Here is a 13,833-nt window from a genome sequence, read left to right as displayed (position 1 = left end):
GGGTGGGAAGAAGCTGCTTGGGAGAGTGGGGAGCCCGAGCTGGTCATAAACCCCTGGGAGCAAAGGTGAGAGGCTCTCAGCCAGGGCTGTGACTAAGTGTCTCCGATTCTGTGACAGGATTCTATTCCTGGCAACTCCTCTCTGTGTCTTCCTGGTCTCTGTTCTTGGAGCTGTCTACCCCTGGGGTGGGAGGTGGCTTGAAATTGAACAACCTGAACCTAGATGAATCTTCACAGTCTCCAGACTCTCGGCTAACCTCCCTTGCGTCACACCAGCCCCACCCATGGGTGAACTTTTCTATGCTTCTCAGGCTTTCTAATCAGTAAGGGTCTAAGGCGGTCACTGAGTTTGCCTCCACTCCCTCACCCCAACCCTTCGTCACCTCTCATCTAGGGAACCCTATAGTACATTTTCCTTTGTCCCCTCTTGCCCTGTCACTCTGCACTATGTTTTTCTAACATCTTTCAGGTGTCCTAGTTTAGAATAAAAATCAATTGCAATCTTTCACTCCCTCAAGTTGTTGATAGTTTCTTGCATGACCCATTTTCTTCATAAAGTGCTCATCTCTTTCTGTCAGAATTTCTGTTCTGGGGAATAGGAAGGAATAGACCACCCTCCTGCATCACTCCCGTCTTGACCTCTGAGTGGCTCCCCATGCTTGCTTTCCAATTTTTCATGATTTATTTGGGTAGCTTTTATTTAGTTAGTTATTGAAATATAATTCATTTACAATGTTGTACCATTTGGGTGGATTTTAAATATCACATACCTTGTAGACATTTCATTGTAAGAATTATAATAAGTCTGCTTCCTGGTTAATACGAAGAGGGTGCTTGCTACATGAGCACTCTGCCAAACAAATTTTAGAATTTTGTTTAAGGACCCTTTGGGGATCTAATGGCTTTTTAAAAAATAATATAATTTATATTTGTATATTTGGTAAACTGGAAAGTTTAATCACAGGTCTCTTTACTAATAATAATTTATAACGTTATGTCTCACAAACCATTCTACTGCATTCTCGGATGTAAAATGTCTCCTGTTATATCGAGTTTCTCCTTCCCTTTTGAGGTTCTCTTCCATCTTAAGTGTCAAACAAGAGGACGCTTTTAAGAAGATAAGTGGTTTAAAAAAAAAAAAGAAGATACGTGGTTTAGAAACCTGGAAAATTTGGGACAGCACCTGACAAGGGGAACAGCAGTGATTTATGATGTCTTTCAAATTGGCATGTAACCTTGCAGCATTATTAGACCAGGCTAAAGCTCAGATATCTCCTCTGACCTGAATTATAGTTTGGAAGAGGATGGATATATATAGCTACACACATTTGATTTATCTTACTCCTCGGGTTAGTGTTGGTGTAATGTCCACAAAAGCAAGACTAAAACCTATCTCTATTCTTTTAACCTTTTCCTGTTTCAAGAATTGCTTTGAGATTGCCTTTCTTTGTTATGTGGTTGCTTTGATTAGATTTCATTAACAAAGGAAAACGTTCTTTCTGTTACTCTGGGAAGTCATTTGGTAGATTAAAAAATGTGATTTGATTTTGGAGGAGGGGATAAAATTATTTTTGTCACATTATTTTGCCCATTGAAAACACTGGGAAAAAATGTGGTTGTACCAGAGAAGGAACAGTACAAAGGATGATTCACCTTTTATTTAAGACTTGCCACTGCTGACCCAGGACAGCTAATTTAGAAGTGAATCATTTATAGAAAGTTCTACATAGTTCCGAGGCAGGGCTTTGTACGATATCCTCATGAAGGTCTAAATAGAGCATACAGTATCAGGTTTCTAAATATCTGTCTTGTTGCCAATTTTATATCTTTTCCAAACTGAAACTTTTTTTCTAGATGACTGTAGCCATTGACAAGGTGAAGGCAAAGGCACTGGATTTATAAAATAATGTATATTTAAAAAAACAAATCTTAGAAATTTGTTACATGTGTTATACTGGGAAGATAATAGGCATGGATCTTAAATGTCTGTGTTTTGTTACATTCATTTCTTTGCGTTATGGTCAGTTTTAAAACTAACTGGAAGAAATCATTTAAAAATACTTATTTTACAGTAAATCAAATTAAACAATGTATTAATATTTTGATATTTACTAATCACCTAATACATTTGACTTTAAAAAATTTTTTATTTTAAATTTATTTATTTATTTAATTTGTGGCTGCGTTGGGTCTTTGTTGCTGTGCACGGGCTTTCTCTAGTTGCAGCGAGCGGGAGCTACTCTTTGTTGTGCAGGCTTCTCATTGCAGTGGCTTCTCTAGGCGTGTGGGCTTCAGCAGTTGTGGTGCACGGGCTCAGTAGTTGTGGCTCGCGGGCTCTAGAGCTCAGGCTCAGTAGTTGTGGTGCACGGGCTTAGTTGCTCTGCGGCATGTGGGATCTTCCCGGACCAGGGATCAAACCCGTGTCCCCTGCGTTGGCAGGCGAATTCTTAACCACTGCAACCATTGCACCACCAGAGAAGTCTTACATCTGACTTTTCAAGTCCAATTACAAATAGCTCCTTTTTGTAAGCTGTCTTCACTCCTTTTAAGAAGTGGGTGGTTTAATAAATAAACAGTGTATTTGGCTCCATATAGAGCAAAAACTTTGTAGTCTCTGCCTTCTAGGAGTTTTAAGTTTAAAGCCAAATTTATATTTACATCACAGCTATGGTATCATGGGGTTAGAGAAAGCACAAAAGTCTGAATTCCAGTTTTGTCTCTGTCATTCACTAGCTATGTGACCTTAGACAAATCATGTAAGGGGGTTTGAGCTGGTTTTCTCTTCTACACAGCATGTAGTGATGCTTGTCCTTATGACCTGATGCACATGGATTAGCTGAGCTAATGCTTTAGGAAGTGATCTGTAACTTGGATGTCTCTATGTAGATATTAGGTGTCAGAGAGGCAACGTTGTAGGGGAAAGAGCTTGGAACTGTACAAGCAGGGTTGGAGTTATATTAGCACCAAATACTACTTAATCACAAACTATTTTATCTCTTTAAATCTTTATGTTCTAATCTGTATAGTATATGAGTATAGTAATAAATATCACATAGAATTGTTGTAGGATTAAATGAGGTAGTATGTGAAAATACCTGGTACACATAAGTGATCAATTAATGTTTATGAGACCTTAATTTTTATTTTATTTTTGTTTTTCCAGACCTTTATCTCCCCAGTTCCTTCACTTAGTGCTCTAATAGAAGTGGGACCCAGTCTCCAAACTGTGTAGAGCTGAGAGGGCTGAGCAGGTGTCTCATTCCATGAATGTCATTGAAGAATTGTTTGAGTTCTAGAATTTCCTTTATACAACACATCTACCATATATTTGGGGGAATCATGTAGGATGAGACTCTCAGCTTTTGGGACGAGTTTTGAGTCATATAATTCTGTCACTCTGGCTTGCCTAGAGTTACTTCCTTCTGTTCAAGCACACAGGGTAAGTGGGTGATCTTTTCTCCTCAGTAATTATTCTTAGTTTCAGGTTGTTCTTAATTCCTGCTATTTTAAGGGCAATTAACTAAACGGAAGTAAAATCTTTTTTCTCTTTTTGAGAAACAGTCTGTGAGGCTTAGATAATAAGAATAACCCAGATAGGGCCTTGGTCATTAACGAAGAAAACATAATCCAAGTGGTATTCTTGTGTATAAAGATGGTGGTATTAACTCCTGATGAAAGTATGGTTTAGTTAATTACTATGTTTATTATTATCCACTTTCTCTTTATTTTCTATAATGACATTGATATTTCTATAATGCTTATTTTAGAAAAATATAAAGAGTTAGCAAGTTTTTTGGTAGATTGAGATGTAGGAAAGTAGTTGTATTAAAATATTTAGTAACACTGTTATTTTAGATAACCACAGGAGATAACTATTCTAGTTGCTTATATTTATTTTTAAAAATTAATTAATTAATTAATTAATGTTTGGCTGCGTTGGGTCTTTGTTGCTGCATGTGGGCTTTCTGTAGTTGCGGCGAGCTGGGGCTACTCTTTGATGTGGTGCACGGGCTTCTCATTGTGGTGGCTTCTCTTGTTGTGGAGCACAGGCTCGAGGCACGTGGGCTTCAATAGTTGTGGCACGCGAGCCCAGTGGTTGTGGCTCGTGGGCTCTAGAGTGCAGGCTCAGTAGTTGTGGCGCATGGGCTTAGTTGCTCCGAGGCATGTGGGATCTTCCTGGACCAGGGCTCGAACCCGTGTCACCTGCATTGGTAGGTGGATTCTTAACCACTGCGCCACCAGGGAAGTCCTTAGTTGCTTATATTTAAAATCACATTCCAAATACTGTAATGCAAGCCACACAAGCCCATAATTTCTTCCAGAGATCTTTGGAACATGTGGAATCTTGGGCCAACTCAGTTCCTGTTTAAGGAAAGCATTAAACAAAAGGTTGGAAGTGGACTTCCTGGAGTTTTAAAAATGAATTTGATGTGTTTTTGGAGAGATTTGCAACCTGTCTGTGGGCTAGAATATCTTTTGAAGCACTAATGACAAATGATTTATTTAACCCTATTCACCTAGCACACTTGTGGCATGTATAATGCTGCCATCAGAGAAAAAGCAATATTAATTTATATTAATGGCTCTATACAGTAGTTCAGACTCTTATCATCCTGGCCGTATTGAGTTTCTGGGGTGAATAATCGTAATCGTGTGATGAGAACTGAAAAATAGCTATTGAAATACAAGTGCAGGGTAAGAATACTGTCATGAGTTACACTCAACAAAAAAAGTTGAAGGATAATGTAATTTATGGGGGAACATGAAATCCATCCTGGTTATGACATTAAAAAGGAGCAAAATCTAATTTTCAGGAAAAGTAATGCAATTTAAGCTGTCAAGCATAGGTGTAAATATTATTCAAGAAGCACCTGTATTCCAGGAATAATACTAATAATAACCTTTAGAGCTTTTTAGTTTAAAAAGCACTTTTATGTATAATCTCTTACTGAGTTTTAGTAACAGCTGTGTGATGTAGGCCAAGCTTTACTAATGCCAGGATGTACATGAAGACCAAGGAGGTCAAATGACTGAGCTTACTGAGAGCACAGAGTGGGGACTAGATCCAGGTCTCTTACCTCTTAACCCATTGTTTCCTTCTTTCCTTTATTTCTATTTTTCTTTCTTTTTCACAACCATTACAAGTATAACATAGCTCCTCTCTAGATATCCATTTTGCTGATACTGGAAGTAAGGGGAGATTTACTTTATGCTTGAAATTTTTTTTTTTTTTTTTTGCAGTACGCGGGCCTCTCACTGTTGTGGCCTCTCCCGCTGCGGAGCACAGGCTCCGGACGCACAGGCCCAGCGACCACGGCTCACCGGCCCAGCCGCTCCGCGGCATGTGGGATCTTCCCGGACTGGGGTACGAACCCGTGTCCCCTGCATTGGCAGGCGGACTCTCAACCACTGAGCCACCAGGGAAGCCCAATGCTTGAAATTTTTGATAGGATATGAAATTAGGATAAGAATGCATATCACTTCAGTGCATTAAAAGAAACATGATTCACCATAGACCTCAGAGTTGTCTTTTTTTTTTTTTTAAGGATAAAATGAGACAGTAGGTAGAAAGAACTTTCAAACTGTGAATTATAGGGAGTTCCCTGGTGGTCTGGTGGTTAGGATTTGGTGCTTTCACTGCCGTGGCCTGGGTTTAGTCCCTGGTCCAGGAACTGAGGTCCTACAAGCTGTGGAGTGTGGCCCAAACCAAAACAACCCCCCCCCCACCCCGTGAATTATGAAGATACAAAGGATAATGATTCTATCAGTTAGAAATCTGTTAGTTGAAAGCAACAGAAAATCCAACCCACAATGGGTTGGTGAAATTATTGGCTTGTGTAACTAAACATTCTGGGATAAGGCTGTGTATCAGATAGGATGTTTTCAGCTGCAAGTAGCACAGAGTTAGTTCAACTGCCTAAGACAAATAACTTTCTATTTTACATAAAAGAGGCATAGTGGGTTCCAGAGCTGGCTAACAGAGCAACTCACCAACGTCAAGGACCTAGGTTCATTTGAAATCTTTGCGTTCTTGGCATTGATCTCTTCCTGCGTTGGTAGTAAGGTGGTGGTGGAAGTTTCTAGATCACATACAGGTAAGGGAGCATCCAGGGGAAGAGGGGATTGTCTTTTACTGTGTTTGTTTCTTAGGAATGAAAAAATACTTCCCTGAGGCTTCCTGGACATCTTCCTCCCATGTCTTGTTGGCCAGGACAGGGCCACATGCTTACTCCTAAAATCACCACTTCTACCAGTCTAAGCCTTATGCCTGTAACATAGGAGGTGAATCATTTTCCTCCAAAGCACACACGAAGTATAGCTACCTGATATCGGAAGATTACCTTAGGAGGTGAAAGGGGTGGGCAACTTCCAGTGTCCATTACTGACTGTCTTTAGGTGAGGCTGGATCTAGAGGCGCTGCCCTTCTCCATGTGCCAGCTTTGTCCCCAGGGTCAGTCTTCTAATGTTGAAGTGACAGCTGCAGTAGTTAGACTTCACATCAGAGGGACAGAGACACCTCTCTAGGAGCTTCTGTGGAAAAGAAGATTCCTTCCCCAGAAACCCCAACAAATTCTTTCTTGTATGTTATTGGCCTCAGTTGGATTATGAATTAGTCATTAACTGATTTAAACCTAACTATGATTCATTTCTGATGGAACTGAGGATGGGTCACTCCTACCCAAGCTACCATATGGCTTAAAATGAGGAATGAAACTTGAGGGGGAAGGGGAATGGCTACTGTAGATATTGATGTCCAGCACAATAACAAATCTGGCCTCAAAGGGCAATAGCTTTCTCCTTTCATTAAACCACATCTCCTATAAATCATGGTGACAGGCACGCAATAAGACAAATATGACAATAAGATGAATCCTTACCTGCTAAAAGTTTACAAAGCAGCACATGGTAAGTTCCACAACAAATGTATGAAATTTAATAGGTATATAGAAGGTGAAGGAATAACATTAGCTTAGGGTGTTACTAGAAAATGTAGTTTAGCTAGACTTTATTGGATGCGGAAGATTTTGACAGATGTGACTGGGTTTAGAAGTTGAGTTTAAGCTATGGCATTTTTGGTCGAGGGAATGACATGTATAGTTATATGGAGATGGGAAAAATACAAAGTATAAAATTGTTAAAGACATGGGATTCTAGAACAGAGCTGCCTAATATGGTAGCTGCTAGCCAGATATAGATATTGAGCACTTTAAGTGTCGCTAGTCCAAACTGAGATAAAATGCAAGGGTAAATATACACCAGATCTTAAAAACAACAACAAATGCTGGACGGGGTGTGGAGAAAAGGGAACCCTCTTGCACTGTTGGTGGGAATGTAAACTGATACAGCCACTATGGAGAACAGTATGGAGGTTCCTTAAAAACCTAAAAATAGAATTACCATATGACCCAGCAATCCCACTACTGGGCATATACCCAGAGAAAACCATAATTCAAAAAGACACATGCACCCCAATGTTCACTGCAGCACTGTTTACAATAGCCAGGTCATGGAAGCAACCTAAATGCCCGTCGACAGATGAATGGATAAAGAAGATGTGGTACATATATATAATGGAATATTACTCAGCCATAAAAAGGCATGAAATTGGGTCATTTGTAGAGACATGGATGGATCTAGAGACTGTCATACAGAGTGAAGTAAGTCAGAAAAAGAAAAACAAATATCGTATATTAACGCATATATGTGGAACCTAGAAAAACGGTACAGATGAACCAGTTTGCAGGACAGAAATTGAGACACAGATGTAGAGAACAAATGTATGGACACCAAGGGGGGAAAGCGGCGGCGGCGGTGGTGGTGGTGGTGGTGGTGGTGTGCTGAATTGGACGATTGGGAAAAAAAAAGACTTAATAAAAATGTAAACTCTCAATTTCATTTTAAAAATGATTATATGTTGAAATGATATTTTGGATATATGGGATTATATGAGGAAATTAGATTAGTTTCACCTATATCTTTTGTTAATGTGATTTTTAGAAAATTTAAAATTATGTAGCTTGTGTTACATTTATATTGAGTAGTACTGCTCTAGAAAGTGGAATAGTCATGAGAACTCCATCAATCTTATGAAAATTAACAATGATGGTGGTAAAGCATCAAATATAGATACCCCAGAAGATGTTAAGTATTTCATTTTACAGTGAAAAAACATCAGAAAGGTATACCTAATGGATGGATAATTTTCCGTATATGCTACCTTACCCTGAGTTTACTTTCTTTTGATTTAGTTTGTGCACCAGAGTATAAAAAAATGACGTTAAGTACTATGTCATACTACTTTTATCTAGTATATCTTTTCTCTAGTATATCTCTGTAACCAGGTATTTGTTAGAGGAACATTGATTATATAGCCACTTCAGTGTTTCTTTTCTTGTATTGTTTTTTCTTTCTTTTAACACTAAACATTTATTAGCTGTGATAATTGGATGAAGTCATAATTTTCTCATCCACAAAATGAGGTTAATAAAACCTAGTACACAGGTGGGTTTTATTAAACGAGGTAAGTGAATGTGCAGTGACATTCGGATAAAAACTGAGCAGTGCACTGTGTTAGACATCGTAGGAGAAAGATGACAGATCTCGCCTCTCTGAGTGAGGATGACAAATACGTGTTACACCAATTGGAGTTGAAGGCAAGGTGACTCAGACACTCGAATGAGGTGCTAGATTTAAACGTTGTGAGTGAAGTGGAAAGAGTGATTCCACCGGGCAGTCACATTCCTGCAGAGTCTCAATAGACAAGAGCATGGGGGTAGAGTTGGGGGTGGGCGGGCAGGCCTTTTAGATTTTGGATTGAAGAAAATGTATGAATGGAGGTCGGAAGCTTCATGATATGTATCTGCGGTTCCTTTTTGGTTTAAATATCCAGGACTGTTATATTACAATTGGGTTATGTTGCCCTACTGTACCTCAGTGTAGCATCTACCAGCCTGGGAGTTCCTCGTGTATGAGGACTGGTCCTAGTCATCTTTGTACATCCAGCGTGCAGCACAGAACCTGACAAAAAGCACGTGTTCAATAGATGATTGTGAGTAGATGAATGAGCACGAACTTTGCAACATTTAGAAAGCATTTCTTATTTTTCAGTTCAAAATGCAGTATCTACGAGGAGTATTTGAATCTCTAGATTTTATGACATACAGATGTATTTGCTGATGTCTGGGCATTGAGATCGTGTGAGTGATAGGTTTTTATCCTCCCTTGAGGAACTGATCTGAAGTCTCGGAGCTTTAGTTACCTGCTGCTACAGAGGGCTCTTACTCCACCTCCCAGGGACCATTACATTTCTGCCGGTTTTCAACACAACTTTCTGTGGAGCTCTATTCCATGGCTCTACTCCTTCCAGGAAAGAAACCCTGATGTCTGGGCTGCCAACTTCTGGCTGCCCGGAGTGGAACGTTATTCTGCAGGGGAGGAAGCACAGTGGGAAAGGGTTATATCTACAGGAAATCTTACATTTGTTCTGTAGTGAAGCATGTGAAAAGGTTGAAAGAAAGGAAGTAGCTTAGTAGCTAGAAGTTCAGTTTGTGTGGGATTTCCTGTTTGGGGCTTTTTCCCCTACCCTGTTTTATCATCATTATGTTTTAATGTTTTATTTCCTGTCTACTTGGTAAGTTGCTTTTTTATAAATTAATTTTTATTGGAGTATAATTGCTTTACAATGTTGTGTTAGTTTCTACCGTACAACAAAGTGAATCGGTTATACGTATACATATATATCCCCTCTCTTTTGGATTTCCTTCCCATTTAGGTCACCGCAGAGCATTGAGTAGAGTTCCCTGTGCTATACAGTAGGTTCTCATTAGTTATCTATTTTATACATAGTAGCAGTAGTGTATATATGTCAATCCCAGTCTCCCAATTCATCCCCCCCGCCTTCCCCGTTGGTATCCAAACGTTTGATCTCTACGTCTGTGTCTCTATTTCTGCTTTGCAAATAAGATCATAGGTCTACTTGGTAAGTTGCTTATTAGTGGTGGTTGGGATCCACTATGAGCATCATTAACAGATTTTCACGGGAAAAAAACGACAATGAGAAAACTGTTCTACTCACGTTCCATCTTTTTGAGAAAGGAAGCCAGAAAAGCTGTTTTCTATGCATACTACCTCCCCCTGACTAACCATGATTAATGATTTTTGTTAGTGGACTAATTATACCACTGACTTCACAACTGGAATAAGAAATAGGAGCCATTATTGGCTTAAATGACTCGCCGCCCCCCGTGAATAATAAAAATTTAACACCAGTGAGTATTTGCAAAGAGTAACTATAAAGCCGAATATATTATGTCTTCACCGGGATACAAAGGTTAACAACCCTTTGTGTTAAAGGCCCACCAGTTAGAACAGCTCACTACAGACCTGGGTGTAAAGAGGAAAGGGCAGCGGCAGTAGTTCTTCCCTGTAGGCGTTAATTCTTCTGCACCCTTTGGCCTCTTCCTTGTCTTTATCACTAGTACCTTTTATATACCTCTGGGATTTGATAAGGGATTTGCCAACCATGCTGGACCTCTAACTGTAGAGCAGGGAGAGCTGTTCCAATTCAGACTTTTTTTTTTTCCTTGCGGTACGCGGGCCTCTCACTGTTGTGGCCTCTCCCGTTGCGGAGCACAGGCTCTGGACGCGCAGGCTCAGCGGCCATGGCTCACGGGCCCAGGCGCTCCGCGGCATGTGGGATCTTCCCGGACCGGGGCACGAACCCGTGTCCCCTGCATCGGCAGGCGGACTCTCAACCACTGCACCACCAGGGAAGCCCCAGACATATTTTGATAGGGCTTAAAAAGCCATTTAACAAATAGTAATTGCACAGTTTCTGGGCTTCCAGAGGCTTATGGATGCATTAAAACTCAAGGTTCCAGGGGAATCAGGAATGGTGTGAAACTCAGGGAGGTTGGGAGAGGGTTGGAAGTGAGGGCTGAAGCAAGTCTCAGGGATGGAGGAAAGGCTGACTATATCTTTGGCAAATGTTCCTTGATAACAAAAGGTAAAAATTTTCATTTAGCCATTTTGATATAAAAAACCTGTATTAGGGATTTACCTGGCGGTTCAGTGGTTAGGACTCTGTGCTTTCACTGCTGAGGGCCCCTACCACCAAAAGAAAGAAAGTTTTGTTTGGTATGTAGAAGGTACTCAATAAATATTTATTTATTGAACTTAGTCTTTTTTTTTTTAAGATTTAATTTTATTTATTTTTGGCTGCATTGGGTCTTCGTTTCTGCATGCAGGCTTTCTCTAGTTGCGGTGAGTGGGGGCTACTCTTCGTTGCAGTGCGCAGTCTTCTCCTTGCGGTGGCTTCTCTTGTTGAGGAGCGCGGGCTCTAGGTGCATGGGCTTCAGTAGTTGTGGCACTCGGGTTCAGTAGTTGTGGCACATGGGCTTAGTTGCTTCACTTGGCATGTGGGGTCTTCCTGGACCAGGAATTAGACCCATGTCCCCTGCATTGGCAGGTGGATTCCTATCCACTGTGCCACCCAGGAAGTCCCGAACTTAATCTTGAAACCAATGGCATGTTCTTAACCCTCCTTCTCCTCTTCCATTTTTTATCTGGGCCTCACAAATTACCCAAATTACAGTTGGCAAACTTAAGAGTAGCATTGCAGATTTTAGTAAAATGAATTGTATTTTTGAAGGAAAATGAGGTCAAATAAAGACTGGGTAAACGTAAGAAGTCCCTTTAAAACCTCCACACAACTTCTTGCCATTTCAGTCTTTCTGTTTCTACCATTAAGTGAATTTGATCAAGTTGCATTAGCCTCTCTAGACCTCAGTTCCCCCTTTCTTAAAGCCAAGGGATTGGGACTTCCCTGGTGGTGCAGTGGTTAAGAATCTGCCTGCCAATGCAGGGCACATGGGTTCGATCCGGGAAGATCCCACATGCCGGGGAGCAACTAAGCCTGTGCGCCCCAGCTACTGAGCCTGTGCTCTAGAGCCTGTGAGCCATGGCTACTGAGCCCACGTGCCACAACTACTGAAGCATGTGTGCCTAGAGCCCATGCTCCGCAATGAGAAGCCACTGCAGTGAGGAGCCCGCGCACCACAACAAAGAGTAGCCCCCACTTGCTGCAACTAGAGAAAGCCCATGTGCAGCAGCGAAGACCCAATGCAGCCAAAAATGAATAAATAGATTTATTAAAAAAAAAAAGCCAAGGGATTGGACTAGTCAAGGTCCATTTTAGACATTTTTGTTTTACTACCTCATTCATTAATTACTTTCTTTCTTTTTTTTTTTTTTTTTTGCGGTACGCGGGCCTCTCACTGCTGTGGCCTCTCCCATTGCGGAGCACAGGCTCCGGACGCGCAGGCTCAGCGGCCATGGCTCACAGGCCCAGCCGCTCCGCGGCATGTGGGATCTTCCCGGACCAGGGCACGAACCCGTGTCCCATGCATCGGCAGGCGGACTCTCAACCACTGCGCCACCAGGGAAACCCATTAATTACTTTCTTAAGCACAAAAATGCAAAATAAATAAAAATTTCCTCATTTAAAAAAGCAAATTTTCCAAAATAGTCTTGCCTATGTATTCATTGTGGTATACATATCATGACCCCACCTTTGGGAACACAACCTTCGATGTCAGCATTGTAAATGGCAAGTAACATAGGAGTGTAAACCTCTACGAAGTTGGTGAGACCTGAGCTTGAATCCTGGCTCTGACAAGTAATATCTTTGTGACTTTAGACAAATTGCTTACTCTCATTAAGTCTCGATTTTCTTATTGGTAATATGGAGATGATAATGTATTTATAAAGCTATTGTGAGGATTAAATATGATAATGAATATAAATTGCTTAACACAGAGCTTGGCCTATAGGAAACAGTTCATATCACCTAACGTTAATGATATAACTGCTTACATCATAAATTGAGGACTATTTCACTCAAGTATTAAATAAACTAATGATCAGAATGTTTTCCTGGTGGAAACTGACCTAAAATATTTCTTTCTCTTTGCAGATCTTATATTGCACTTTAAATACACCTAAAGTTGACATGGGAAAACTCTTAGGAGCACAGATAGGTCTTGAAGATTTCATATTTGCCCATGTGAAAGGGATCAAAAAAGAAGTGAATGTGTATAAATCTGAGGATTCACTTGGTCTCACCATTACAGATAATGGTGCTGGCTATGCTTTTATAAAGGTAAGTCTTAAAAAAATAACTGTGTGACCTAACTGAGGGTAACATATAATCTATATTATATGAAAATCTACCAGGTCAAAGAAAGTTTGAAATGATCTTTGGAGTGAGAGCTGACTTGACAGCGATGGATGGATTGGTAATGTTTCCTTTAAAAAATGTTTCAAAGACACTATTCTTTTTTTTAAAATTAATTTATTTTATTTAATTCATTTTTGCTGGGTTGGGTCTCCTTTGCTGCGCGTGGGCTTTCTCTAGTTGCGGCGAGCAGGGGCTACTCTTTGCTGCATTGCACGGACCTCTCATTGTGGTGGCTTCTCCGTTGCGGCGAGCGGGGGCTTCAGGAATTGCCGTGTGTGGGCTTAGTTGCTCTGCAGCATGTGGGATCTTCCTGGACCAGGGCTCGAACTGCGTCGCCTGCATTGGCAGGCGGATTCTTAACCACTGCACCACCAGGGAAGTCCCAACACCATTCTTTTGTTTACTCTTTCCTTGATTTTTTTTTTTTTTGATTTTTTTTTTTCCTTCAGATTAAACTTCCTCTAGAATTTAGCATTTACTGAAAAGGAAAGCCTGGCCCTGGTGCCTACTTATCCTCATGGGATCTTGTAGGTCTGTTGCTCGTCAGCATGTGACTTCCATGCTGATTGCCATTGATTTTGTGTTATTTCCAAGAGC

General features: G+C 40.6%; 1 protein-coding gene across 2 annotated transcripts in view; it reads left to right on the top strand.

The window, feature by feature from the left end:
- Positions 1–13,833, top strand: part of GIPC2 (GIPC PDZ domain containing family member 2) — an 85,145-nt gene that overhangs the window by 17,334 nt on the left and 53,978 nt on the right. For both annotated transcript variants that reach the window (XM_073788025.1, XM_033864405.2), the window contains exon 2: positions 12,973–13,158. In XM_073788025.1, coding sequence (XP_073644126.1) covers positions 12,973–13,158 — 186 coding nt within the window. The remainder of the gene's footprint in view (positions 1–12,972; positions 13,159–13,833) is intronic.

This window comes from Tursiops truncatus, chromosome 1 (assembly GCF_011762595.2).
Source record: "Tursiops truncatus isolate mTurTru1 chromosome 1, mTurTru1.mat.Y, whole genome shotgun sequence".
NCBI classification, from domain to species: Eukaryota; Metazoa; Chordata; class Mammalia; order Artiodactyla; family Delphinidae; genus Tursiops; species Tursiops truncatus.
Note: the sequence above shows the minus strand (reverse complement) of the source record. Positions and strands in the feature narration are given on the sequence as shown.